This window comes from Hemiscyllium ocellatum, chromosome 10 (assembly GCF_020745735.1).
Source record: "Hemiscyllium ocellatum isolate sHemOce1 chromosome 10, sHemOce1.pat.X.cur, whole genome shotgun sequence".
In the NCBI taxonomy this organism is placed as follows: Eukaryota; Metazoa; Chordata; class Chondrichthyes; order Orectolobiformes; family Hemiscylliidae; genus Hemiscyllium; species Hemiscyllium ocellatum.
In genome coordinates, this window is record NC_083410.1 from 57,196,281 (window position 1) to 57,210,733 (window position 14,453).

The 14,453-nt window shown below is 38.6% G+C and overlaps 1 protein-coding gene across 3 annotated transcripts in view; it reads left to right on the forward strand.

Moving 5' to 3' along the window:
• sptbn1 (spectrin, beta, non-erythrocytic 1) overlaps positions 1-14,453 on the forward strand; it is a 298,918-nt gene that overhangs the window by 205,148 nt on the left and 79,317 nt on the right. For all 3 annotated transcript variants that reach the window (XM_060831503.1, XM_060831504.1, XM_060831505.1), the window contains 2 exons: positions 11,226-11,399; positions 11,980-12,071. In XM_060831503.1, the coding sequence (XP_060687486.1) occupies positions 11,226-11,399; positions 11,980-12,071 (266 nt within the window). The remainder of the gene's footprint in view (positions 1-11,225; positions 11,400-11,979; positions 12,072-14,453) is intronic.

The window sequence follows — 14,453 nt, forward strand, 5'->3', positions numbered from 1 at the left end:
AAGATACAATTAATCTCATCTCTGTTGTAAGTGGGTAGTGTTATCATTGACCCCTAATTCTAGATTCTCTCATAAGAAAATCCTCTGTATATCTAGTCTGTAAAGATCCATTAAGATTTTATATTTCAATCAAATTACCTCTTACTATCCAGTGAATACAAGTCCAGCCTGTCCAAATTTCCCATTCCAGATATTATCCTTTAAAATTTGGCTGAACTGCCTCCAGTGCATTTACATCCACATCCTTCCTTAAATAAGGTGACCAGTACTATACACTGTACTCCTGATGTGTTCTTGCCAGTTCCCAGTATAACTAAAGCATGACAACTCTGTATTTCATTCCTTTTGCAATAAATGACAACATTCTGTTAGCTCCAGCTGTATAATTAGGAAAGCTATGCGCTACCCATTTTGTGATTCATACATGAGGACACCCAGAATCCCACTGTGTCTCAGATTTCTACAAGCTCTCACAATTAGATAATATGTTTGTAATTCTTCCTGCCAAAATGGACAGTTTCATATTTTCCCACGTTATATTGCATTTGCCATGTCTTTGTCTACTGTTAACCCCCAGTGAATCTTTCTGTAGCTTCCTTTTATCCTGTTCACAATTTACTTTCCTATGTATTTTGCACTGTCAGCAAGTTTGGCAACTATATTTCCATCCCATCATCTAGTCATTCATATAAACTGTAAGTATTTTGAGGTCTCAGCTGAAGTCCCTGTGGTACACCACTAATCACATATCACAAATCTAAAGAAGACTAATTTAACCTACTCTCCACTTCCTCTTAGCCAGCCAGTCTTCTATCAACACTAGTGAGCTGTCTCGATAGCTCTTATTTTTTTCAATAATCTTTGAGGTGATGCATTATCAGATGCCCCCTAGGAATCTGAGTATTGTACATCCACTAGTTACGTTTTATTCACAGCACATGTTACCCTCTCAGAGAATTCCAAGAGATTGGTTAAACATGGTTTCCTTTTCACAAAATCATGTTGACTCAGCCTAATTCCCTTAAACTTAGCCAAATGTCTTCCCATAGCTTCTTTAATAATATTTTCCAATGCAATTTCTACGACTGGCATTAAACTAACTAGCCTGTGTTTTCCTACTGTCTGTCTCCCTCTGTGTTACATGCATTATCATGTAATCTACTGGTATCTTTCCTGAATAAAGTAAGTTTTGCAAAATTAAAATTAACCAAAACTGCATCAACTATCTCACGAGTCACTTCTTTTAAGATCCTTAGATGAAGTCCATTAGCCCGCATCTCTAACCATTCACTGTGTTCCTCCCTTCCTTTCCTGATTTGCCCTTACTTTTGGAATGTTACTTGTATCCTCATACAAAGATTCATAAAAATACCTTTCAATTAATCTGCGTTGTCCATGTATCTGTCATAATGCCAACTGCATTATTTTGCATTACTAATTCTCCAGTGTCCCTATCTAAAAGAGCAACACCCACTTTGTTTACTCTTTTCTTCTTTATGTATTAACAGAAACTCTTGCTATCCATTTTTGTATTTATGATTAGCTTTTTTCCTCATTCTAATATTTCCCTGCCATTAATTTTTTGATCATTCTTGCTGTTTTTATATTCTGTCCAATCTTCTGGCCTGTCACCTTCCTTTGCATTAGTTATACACCTTTTTTTAGTTTGATACTATCTTTAGCATTTCTAGTTGGCCACAGTGGTGGGGTCTGGACCTTAGGTGTTTTCTTATTCCTTGGAATGTATCTATTCCATATATTCTAATATATTTCCTTAAATGTCAGAGAATGCATCCCTGTTTATTTTATTCTTGAACCTAATTTACCAATTCATTTTCATCAGCTCTGCTTTCATCCCCCAATAGTTCCCCATATTTAACTTTTTAAGAATAGCCTTTGACCCACTCCTCTCTCCTTCAACTAAATGTAAAATTCAGTCCTATTATGATCATTACTACCTCAGAGCACCTTCACTGTAAGATCATTAATTCTATTTCATTGTGCAATGTCACATTTAGTAGAGTTAGCTCTCTGGTCAGCTCTAGAACATGCTGTTCTAAAAAGCTATCTTGAAAATTTCAATGAACTCCTCATCGATGCTACACTTGACAACTGACTTTTCCAGATGATCAGTAGATTAAAATCTAACAATTATTAGCATGTCTTTCTGACAAGTTATAATATTTCTTCCTTTATACTCCACCCTACTATCCAGATACTGTTCGGGGGCCTGTATGCCACTTCCATAAATGACTTTTTGCCTTTATCATTTCTCATTTCTATTTCCACATTTTAGTTCCCTGAATTTACGTTATCCCTTGCTTTTATGCTAATGCTCTGTGTGACAATGCTGCTCCTTTGTCAAGGTTATGTTGTCCATGATTTTCTTTTCAGAATGGTTGTAAACCCAGACACTCCAGGAGGTCCAGGTTTGAAGGGTTTTAGGGCCAGTTTGTTTATAGCTAACATATGCTGCCTCAGGCAAAAGGTTTTCAAGATGTTTTCAAAAAAAACACTTGTATATTGAAAGGGAAGTGGCCAGTTTTCTTGGTTTGGTTTGGATTTAGCAGTCTGGCTGTTCATTGAAAGCAGTCAGTCAGTTTGAGGCTGCTGTTACATGGAAGAGGGCGTTCCATGCTGAATCTCTGTCATTTCGCTCTCTCTCGCGCGTGCGCTCTCGCGCTCTTGCTCTCTCTGTGTCTCCCCTGCCCCCAACTCTCTCTCCCTCTCCCTCTCCCTCTCCCTCCCTCTCTCTCCTGTAAGCCCTGTGTTTCATTTTTTTTTGCCAGGGGTCTTTATAGGGATTGTCGCAGGAATTTTGAACAGCATCAATAAGTTGGGTAATCTTTTGGGTTTGCAGATAAATAAGTTATTCTATATTCTGTTTTCTTTTATGTGTATTTCATTCAGTAATCTTGCAAATAAATTCTGTTTTGTTTAAAACTAAGTGACTGGGCCAACTACATCACTCCGGTATATCCATTTTACACTACCTTAAACAACTAGCAAAGTTGGGGATACTTTGAAATGTCTTGAGAGGGTCTGACCCAGGCCATAAGAGACTGGGGGCATTTTGCAGGATTTGTTCTATAGTTCAGATTTGGTATTAAGGTTGCCTGGCTCGAAGGCAGTGAGTGCTAGGTGTTAGTGTCCTTTATTCTGGGTGTTGATTTTGGTTGGTTTAAACCATTCTTGGGAAGCTCTTTCAGTCACTAAGAGTTTTCTGGTAGTGGAAGAATGGGACTTCGGAGGTTTTACAAAATGTGATTAAAGCCAAGCTACTGGAATTAGCAGACAAGATGGGGTTGGAGCTGCCTCCTCCCCATAATGAAAGGAGAGATAATTACAAATATAACTCAGCGTTTCCAACAAATTTAATTTCTATCTGAACCTTTAGAGATGGCTAAAGTTGAATTGAAATGAAGTAGCTTGAGTTAGAGGCAAAAAACAAGGACAGGACTACAGAAATGAAACTGTTTGTTTGAATTACTATTAAAACAGGGGAAAGAGGAAAAGAATGAAAAACCCCAGCAGAATAAAAAGGAAAGGACTAAATCGCCTTAGCAGAACAAAAAGAAAAGAGAGCGCGAAGGGAGAGAAAAGGAGAGTGAGGAAAAGAAGAAAGAGAGGGAGATTGAACTTCAGGAAATGGTACTTAGACAGGAAATGTTAGCTTGAAAGGATGTAGATGAAGGTGAAGATAAGCTTGGTAAGAAAGAGAGTGAGAGTGAACAAACTCATGGTAGCCAAAGACCTGGTGAGAATCTATTTCAATATATTCAAGTATTGCCTAAATTTGATGGGAAGGATGTGGAAGCCTTTTTATTTCATTTGAAAAGGTGGCTAAACAAATACAGTGGCCAGTGATAATGTGATCCAAACAAAACTTGTAGGTAGAGCGAGTGCGGTATTTGCATCACTATCAGAGGTATGAGGCCTATGAGGAGGTGAAGAAAGCTATCTTAAGTGCATATGAGCTCATGCCAGAAGCCAGCAGACATTTTGGGAATCTAGGAAGGCACCCTGGTCAAACCTACATTGAGTTTGAAAGGATCAAACAAGGCAATTTTGTTAGGTGGATAAGGGCATTAAACACACCGTAAACCTAATATGCTCTTAGACAGATGGTAAGTTTGAACGAGTTGAAAAATTCACTTCCTGAAGTAGTAAGAACTCGTGGAAGAGCAGAGAGTTAAAATGGCAAGATAACAGTTGAAATGGCTGATGACTATGAGTTGGTCCATAAATCAAAGTTTGGCTTCCAACATCAATTTCAATCCATGAAGAATAGAAATTGGGGTAAAGAAAAATCCTCACATGGAAAGGGAAAGTTAGATCTCGGTGAAGATCATAAGGATAACTTACCACAGGATAAAAAGGAAGCTCTTGAAAGGGAAAGAGAAGTTTAAAAAGCTCTGGTATTTTCACTGCAACAAAATAGGCCACATGAAATCATAGTGTTGGTAGTTTAGGAAAAGCACTGGGAAGCCAACTGTAGGAAAACAGAATAAGCCAATGAATTTTGTTGAAGTGGTAATGGAAAGCCCAGTGGAGGCTAAAAAGTTTCACCGAAATGTATAACCTGGTCAGAGTTTGGTTCAGGAAGAAGTGCCAGATCTTCTTGAACCATATACCTGAGAAGATAAAGTTTACTCATGTAGGTTAGTAGCAGCAGGTAAAGAGGCTACAATATGAAAAAACCCAGGAACTTCTCAATCATTTTGATTTTGAAAGATGAGGAGATAAGTACCTTTTGAAGGACTATTGCCAGAAAAGGTGCAAGTACCAGGAATTCACAGTGAGACAAGAAGCACTCAATTATGTAAAATTAAGTTAGAGTGTCCAATGAAGAATTGAGAAGTCATGGTAGGAGTATTGGACAAACTCTCAGCTCCAGGTATACAATTTGTCTTTGCTAACGATACAGCAGGTTCACAGGTAAGGTTGCTGCCTATTGTGGTTGAAAAGCCAGTAGAAACTCAGGCATTTGAACTACTGCAGCACACATATCCTTGGATTTTTCCCGACTGTGTGGTTATGAGGTCACAAAGTCCCCGTGTGAAACCGGAAAGAACAAACAGTACAGATAAGAGGGTTGAAGTGGAATTAATAGAGACCCTGTTTGATCAGATGGTTGAGACAAACCAGCAGCAGATACATGACAAAGCAGACATCTTTAGCTCAGATAAATTAACTAAGTTACAGCAAAAAGATGAAAATTTAAACCAATTATATCAAAAGCACGGAAAAAGAATCTGAATGTATCCCTGAATGCTATTATCTTAGAAATGATGTTTTAATGAGGAAATGGAAACCATCATATATTCAGGCAGACGAGAAATGGGCAGAAATTCATCAAGTCATATTGCCAGTGGGTTACAGAAAGGCGGAGTTGCAGGTGGGGCATGAACTACCTGTAGGGGAAATTTAGGGGTAAGACAAACACAAACTAAAATACAAAAAAAAAGTACTGGCATGGACTGCGTAATGATAAGATTGAATTTTGCCAGACAAGTCATACATGTCAAGTAATTGGAAAACCACAGGCAGTAGTAAAACCCACACCTTTAATACCTATTTCTGCATTTGAGGAACCTTTTACAATATTCTTAAGAGTTTTTACAAGATTGAATCCTATCTAAAATAAAAAGTGGAAATCAGTATTTGATGGCATTAATGGATGTGCCTGCTAGATTTCCAGAGGCCATTCCATTATGCCGTATCACAGCTAAAAGGATTGTAGAGGAGTTAGTCAATTTCTTTCACTAAATCTGGACTACCCACAGAGATACAATCAGATCAAGGGTCAAACTTTACATCAAAATTATTCAAGGAAGTTATGGACAGTTTACAATTAAAACAATTCAAACCTACTGCACACCATCCAGAATCACGGAGTGCTAGAAAGGTGGTATCAGACACGAAAGACCATGTTGAGGGCTTACAGTCAAGACTATCAAGATGATTGGGATAAAGGAATTCTGTTTGTACTTTTTGCCATCAAAGATGCACCCGATTAAATTGACCAAATCTCAGTGTGTGTCATGTGAATATGCTCAAAAGGTATTTTGACAAGGAAGGAAAGCCAAAGGAGATTGTATTATTGGTTACAATACAGATTGAAGAACCAAGTTATGAGGATTCTGAACTGGACATTGGCCAATTTAATTTGGGGAATGAGGAAATTGATCCAAATTTTTGCCAATCATTGAGTTACCTTCCTGAGGAATATCAAAATGACCTGAAAGAGTTATTACTATCACAGGGGGAGATATGTGGAAACAATAGGTAAGTACTTCCCAGTTTATGCATGATGTAGATATAGGAGATACTGTTCTGATGAAGCAACATTCTTATAGGCATAACCCTCTAAAGTTGGCACAAGTTCAAAAGGAGATTGAAAGCTTGCTCCAATACGACATAATCCAAGTGAGTTACAGTGATGGGAGCTCACCCATAGTAATGGTGCCAAAACCAGATGGTACCCAATGATTATGAGTAGACTGTTGCAAAGTCAGTGCAGTTACAAAGACTGATGCATATCTAATTCCATGTTTGGAAGAATGTATTAAAAAGGTGGGACTAGCAACTTATGTTTCTAAGTTTGGCTTGCTCAGAGGATACTGGCACATAACTTTGTCCTAAAGACTGAAGACAATTTCGGCTTTTGTAATGGACTGTATCAGTTTAAAGTCATGCTGTTTGGTATGAAAGATGCACCAGCCACATTTCAGAGACTAACCAATAAGGTCATTGCCAGATTACCCAATTGTGTATTTTATATTGATGACCTGGTGATTTTTAAAACCATATGGAAGGAACATTTGCAACATTTATCAGAATTGTTCGATTGAATTCAGGAGGTAGGCTTGGTGATAAACCTGGCTAAAACTGAATTTACCACAGCCCAAGCCACCTTCCTAGGCCATGTTACTGGACATGAACAAATGGCCCCACAGAATGAAAAAAACAGAGTAATTGAGGAGTTTCAGTACCATTTGACAAAAACAGCATGTTGCTGGGATTGAGTGGATTTTATTGAAAATTCATACCAAATTTTAGTAGTGTGATGGCTCCACTCATTGAATTGCTAAAGAAAGGCGAGAAGTTTCAGTGGACAGCGGACTGTCAGAAGGCACTTAATAGCATGAAAGCTGTGTTAACCACTGCCCCAGTGCTAGCCACGCCTAACTCTGCAAAGCCATTCAGAGTGGTTATTGGTGCAAGTGATGTAGGTGTTAGTGCTGTGCTTCACCAGGAAAACAATGAGAAGATAGACCGCTTGTGTATGTCTACAGGAAATTGAACATTCATCAGAAATATTGGACAGTTGAGAAGGAAACTTTGAGTTTGGTGTTGGCATTGTTACATTTCAATGTTTATGTTACCAGTAATGTATCTGAGACAATCATATACACTGATCATAACCCATTTTTGTGGAGAAATTTAAGGACAAAAATTCCAAACTGTTTAGATGGAGCTTGTTGCAGCCATTCATTTTTGAATATTGTGTATGTGACAGGATAAGAAAATGTGATTGCTGACACATTGTTGAGACTTGAATAAGAAATGGAGGCATTTGGTGGCAAGAGTAAAACAGACTGAAACAAAATGTAGTAGTGCATGTTTGCATGATTATTGTCAACATTATGCATATGGGTATTGTAGTATACTAACAACTTAAGATTAAGGTGTTTCAAAATGAAGCCATCTTTTGATGTTGATGGTTCTTCTTTTAAAGGGAGGAGATGTGATGATGCTGCTCCTTTTAATGACATTATGCTCACCTGGCTTTTTTTCAGAGCCGTCATAAACTCAGCAACTCCAGGAGGTCTAGGTTTGAAGGGTTATGGGTCAGTTTGATTACAACAAACAGATACTGCCTTAGGCAAATGCTTTCAAGTTTTTTTTTAAGAAAAACATTTCGTACAATGAAAGGGGATTGGCCGGTTCTCCCAGCTCTGCTTTTCTGTTGTTTGGTTTTGTCTTGCGCTCTCTCTCTCTCTCTCTCTCTCTCTCTCACTCTCGCTCTCTTTCTCCTGTAAGACCATGTGCCAAGGGCTGTTTATGGGGATTGTTGCAGGAATTTGGAACAGTACCATTAAGTTGGGATAATCTTTTGGGTTTTTAGATTGTTATTCTATACTCTGTTCTCTTTTGTTTGTATTTTCTTTGCAAATAAATTCTGTTTGGTTTAAAACTTAGTGACTGGGCCAGCAGTATCACTCCTGGAATAAAACAACTCGCAATGTTTTGGCCCAGGCTACTTTCTTGAAATGTTTTGAAGGGGTCTAGCCTGGTCCATAACACCCAGTTAACTTGCAGAACTACACCACTACATTTTCCTAGTGCCAATGCCCCACAAACTGGAACCCAATTTCCATTTTGAGCCATGCATTCATATCTCTAATCTGATATGTTCTATGGCAATTTGCATGTGGTTTCAGTAATAATGCAGAGATTTAAGATTAATCTTTTGAGGTTCTGCTCAATGTGAGGTCGTTCTCCTCATGTTGCCTATGCAAATTTCGTTCTTTGTCATGTGTATGTTGTTGATACCTACAAGGACCATAGCAACAGATCCTCCCCCCTTACTTGTCTGAGCAGAGGTCCTAAACCTTACAGCCTAGGCAGACAATGCAGAGAACAATGTTAATCACTCTATCACCCCAAATTACCACTACATTTCTTCTTTGGGCCCTGTCTTGAATAGCATCCTGTAACAGAATCAATTAGTGAGTTCACATTCATGCAATAGCTCAGAGGTTCTTTAAACTTGTTTGGATAGTAAGGTGTTCGACAAGGTTACTCATGGTAGTCTGGTTAACAAGGTTAGATCAATGGAATGCAGTGAGAATGAGCCATTTAGATATAGAACTGGCTAAAAAGTAGAAAACAGAGGGTGGTGATGGAAGGCTGCCTTTCAGACTGGAGGCCTGTGACCAGTGGTGTGCCACAAGGATCAGTGCTGGGTTTACTACTTTTTGTTCATTTATATAAATGATTTGGATGTGAGCATAAGAGGTATAATTGGTAAGTTTGCAGATGACACCAAACCTGGAGGTATAGTGGATAGCGAAGAAGGTTACCTTTAGAGTACAATGGAATCTTGATCAGATGGGGCAATGGGCTGAGGAGTTGCAGATGGAGTTTAATTTAGATAAATTTGAGGTGCTGCATTTTGGACAGGCAAATCAAAGCAGGACTTATACACTTAATTGTAAGGTCCTTGGGAGTGTTGCTGAACAAAGAGACCTTGGAGTGCAGGTTCAAAATTCCTTGAAGGTGGGGTTGCCGATAGATTGGATAACAAAGAAGGCATTTGGTATGCTGTCCTTTATTGGTTAGAGCAGTGAGTATAGGATTAGGGAAGTCATGTTGCGGCTGTACAGGACATTGGTTGGAATGTCATGCGTAATTCTGATCTCCCTCCTATTGAAAGGAGTTGCGAAACTTGCAAGGGTTCAGAAAAGATTTACAAGGATGTTGCCAGGGTTGGAGGATTTGAACTATAGGGAGAGGCTGAATAGGCTGAGCATCGGAGGCTGAAGGGTGACTTTATAGAAGTTTATAAAATCATGAGGGGCATGGATAGGGTAAGTAGTCTAGGTGTTTTCCCTGGCATCAGGGAGTTCAGAGCTAGAGGGCACAGGTTTAGGGTGAGGGGAGAAAAATTTAAAAGGGACTAAGGGGCAACTTTTTCATGCATAGGACGAGGAAGTGCCAAGGAAATGATGGAGGCTGGGACATTTACAACATTTAAAAGGCATCTGGATGGGTACATGAATCGGAAAGGTTTAGAGGGATATGGGCTGCATACTGGAAAATGGGACGAGATTTGTTTAGGATATCTGGTCGGCGTGGACAAGTTGGACCGTAGGGTCTGTTTATGTGCTATATATCTCTATGACTCTAATTGGAAAGGCCAATGCTTGTGTGCTTCTGTCCTCTGGGTTACCTTACCTGCCTCACCCAGAGTCTCACAGCCCTATCCCTGAATCATAAAATCCCTACAGCGTGAAAACAGGCCATTTGACCCAACAAGTCCGAAAAGTAAACCCCACCCCCACCGCTCCACCAAGGCCCGTTCCCCTTCCGTATTAATCTTCATTTACCATTGACTAATGTACCCAACCCGCACATCCCAGAACACTGTGGGGAATTTAGCATAGCCGGTTCACCTAACCTGCACATCTTTGGATTGTGGGAAGAATCCAGAGCATCGCGAGGAAACACACAGATAAGGGGAGGATGTGCAAACTCCACGCAGGCAGTCGTCTGAGGCTGGAATTGAACCGTGTCACTAACGTTGTGAGTCAGCAGTACTAACTACTGAGCTACCATGCTGCCCCTGAACACTGACCAAATCGGACAGCCAGACTCCAGGAGGTGTGGCTGATGAGTCCACTGCCTGTAGTTCAGTCTCTAACTCAAACCCTGAATCAAAGTTGCTCAAATTTGCCGGTGTCCTTGATCTGAATTTAAACTAGCATCAGCAACTCCTACATGTTGGAACTGAGATACATTACTAGTCCTGCCATCCTTAATGTGCTGTAAGGTACTACTTATTTTCAATTTTAAATTTAGTTATGTTTTTATCTGTTTGATTAACCTTACCACCAGTTGCTATATTATGTTGAACGTTAGGAATTGAATAAATCATAGTCGCAAACCTTAGGAATGTGGTCTTTGCTGTACCAAGTGACTTCAACTGTCTCTTGTTATCACATGGTATAAATTGGATCGGCTGATGACAGGCATTTGGGATGTTAGGGATCTCCAGGACTGATAGTCAGCTGGTATTTTGGGTCAAAAAACAGTGTTGTACGTGGCATGCTTGGTAAAGATAGAAACAGTTTTGGGAGATAGCAAAATGGTTCAAGGATTTTGGACAAGAGAAAGAATTTAGAAATGGTGGTTGATTTGATATTTTCATCAGTTCATTAATTTTTCATTGATTGCATTTTTGGAAAATCTCAACAGCACATTCTCCGGAGAAGTGTAGAATTGCTGATGACCACATCTGGATTTTTATCTCAAACTGCGCAAATGGATTCTGGAATATACTGTCAGTTTCAATAGAGTAATGACAGAGAATGCTGAACATGTTGCTGCCATTACAACTGCAAACCTTGAGTCTATATTTACTTGGTATGTCAGGAATATAGTTCTTTTGCATGACGTTTGGCACTTATGTGCATTTTCCCTCTGTCTTTGTCTATCAGCCCAAACCAACAAAAGGACGAATGCGAATTCATTGTCTTGAAAATGTTGACAAAGCCCTTCAGTTTCTTAAAGAGCAAAGAGTACATTTAGAAAATATGGGATCTCATGATATCGTGGATGGAAACCACCGGCTGACTCTTGGTCTAATTTGGACCATCATTCTCCGATTCCAGGTAAATTCAACAGTGCAGTAAGTGTCACTAGGATCTTGATGCTTGCTTTAATTATTATTCTAATTTTTGACCACTTGTTTCCAAGAATGATACCTGTACATCAGAGGATTACGTTATGAGGAGAGATTTTTATAATTTAGGCCTGTTTTCTCTAAAGCTTAGAAGTTTAAGGGTGAAGTCACTAAGATATTAACAGAAGAAACAGTGTAGATAAAGTCCTACTGATTGGAGATTCTAGCAAAAGGAATAATCTGAGAATTAGGCCCTGATCATTCAGGAGAGATGTTAGAACAGAGAGATGTTAGATTAGTTGTCAATTTTAAATCTGAGACATGTTTTTTTGTTAAGCAAAGGATTAAGGGATATTTTCCAAAAGCAGGTGTGGAGAAACAAGCTTGAGGGACTGAATAGCCTACTCTTGTTCCTGTGTTGAGCAAATATGAACATTCCCCTTGTTAAAAGCAACCAAATCGGAATTGCCTAAATCTGCTTCCTTTCAATAGCTCCTTTAGCTTTCAGGAAATTATTAAGTCATGCAAGTGAGACACTCCATTTAACAGTATTCATTTTTATTCCGAAGATCCAAGATATCAGTGTTGAATCAGAAGACAACAAGGAAAAGAAATCTGCAAAAGATGCTTTGCTGTTATGGTGCCAGATGAAAACTGCAGGGTGAGTGTTATCAGTGGAATTGTTGTCACACCGTTTCCACAAGACAGAAGGCTCGATTTTATGAGGCATAAGCTCCTCACCCACCAGCCAAAAAGGGGAGGCAGTGACATATTGATATTGTCACTGGACTAGAAATCCAGAGGCCCACACTAATGTTCTGAGGATATAGGTTTGATATTTGATCATTTACAGTTCACAGGAGCTTTAGAATAATGACCTATGTGATTCATAGGGATCACACTGGATCTCATTCCTGATTATGGGTGATAAACACAGTTCTTTGTGCCTTCCTCACTCCTTATTCCCCAGGGAGTTAAGCCTTTCCAAAGATTGAAAGTTTAAGGTACTGCCGTCTTAATATTGAAAATACCCTGCGGAAGGGATGGTGGGGAATATTAAATTAAAATAAATTGTGGCAGATTGTGAGATTTGAATTCAGTAAAAATATGGAATTAAAAGCCAGATAGTGACAACCGTGTAACCATTGTCAATTTATCATAAACAGCCACCCGGTTCACTATGGTGCTTTAGGGAATGAAATCTATGAACCTTACCCAGTCTGACTGTTTGTGTCTGCAGATACATTAGCACTGTGGTTGACTTTAATTGCCTTCATACCACCCAACTCACTTCAATCACACCAGCAGAGACCCATACAATGCAGCTGAGTGATTTTTTTTCTTTGTTGAATCTTGAACCTGAATAACACCATTAAAATAAATTGTTTTGATGGAATGCTTCATCTAAGTCTTACTTGGATTTTCAAAACAAAACCATAATACTTTATATTTTCCTTCATAATGAAAAAACATTTAATAGTTGTATCATGTAATAGTGTCCACAATTGGAATGTTTTTTTAAATTAACTATTTGTGAACCCCTCTTTTTGCAGTGATTGTATTGGTACTTGGAAATAATGTGAAATTGAAAACTTAACTAACTTTGGTTGAATATCTCAGTAAAATTTTCCTGCAGAGTACCTATGAGGTAGATCTATGTATAATTGAGATTCCTTTGTATTCTCAATCCTTAAGTCTTACGCACAACTGACATGTATCCATTCACTCATGTACATGCAACTTTTGCTTTAAAATTGCCATTTGTGATATTAAGTGAAATAATTTTGGCATTGGTTTCCATAAAGTTTTGTAATTCTATATAATACCAGCAAAAGTATGAATAAATTAGCTCCGTATTTGTGTTTTGTTTAAACGACCTTAATTTTTCCAACACCTGTATTTTGACCTTATTTGGCATCCTATGATTACTCCTGGTCATATCAAGTAAAAAGCTAGTTACCTCAAATAATAATGGCTGAAAATGTGTTGCTGGTCAAAGCACAGCAGGCCAGGCAGCATCTCAGGAATAGAGAATTCGACGTTTCGAGCATAAGCCCTTCATCAGGAATTTTTTCAAATAATAATGGCTCCACATTTGCTAACTGAATTTTTTAATGCTGGGGAAGTAATTATTTTCTAGTTACTATATGCTAGTGTTATGGACCAGATCAGACCCCTCCTCAAAATATTTTAAGAAGGTCGCCTAGATCCCAAGTTTTTCAAGCAAAACCACAATTTATTTAAACACTATAGTTTAAGTATAAATAAAAGAAAGAAATACTTAAAATAACTTAACTCTATTGGAAAAGTTAACCAAAAATAGATACATTAACTGTTACAATATAGTAACATGCCATAAACGCTCCCTTGTCAAAAAAGGCAAATTCAGAAAAATAGATTTGTCCAACAGGTAACTCAGCAGCAGAGAGAAACCCCAGCTTCTAGCTGTAACCAAAAGAGGGAAAAGGTAACTACTACCTCTTCAAGCCCACACCAGCAACTGCTTAAAGCTAAGCCTAAAAACTAAACAAAACGGAAAACCTGCTCTGTGACAGCTGACCACATCTATTCAGGCTGCCTCCATTGTTCCAACTTTTTAAAAAAAACCCAATGCCCCAAGTTTCCTCTAGTGGTTTTGGTAGACTGTTCGGCACCTCTGCCTTACAACTTCTATTTAAAAAACAACGTTCAGAAAAAACCCTTAAAGCCACAGCATTGTCACATTTATAATTGTAGCCAGTTTTCCTATTTTTCTGGCACAACTGTAAAGATCATGTTTACCGGAGATGAGGATTTGCTTAAATGTTAACAATTCGGTAACAATATTGCAAAATCATAAGGAGACTCCCTCTGTAACCAAATTAGAATTCTGTCTTTGAAGAATACACAGGTCATTCTGCTATAAAGCATGTTTCGTTAATGTGAATTTGCCATAACGTGACTGACAAATTGGGGCCTCTATTTCAAAGGTGTGAACCTTTACAATGTGTGTTGGCAGTAATACGATTACATCACCAACACTTTAAGCACTCTTTTCTAAAGA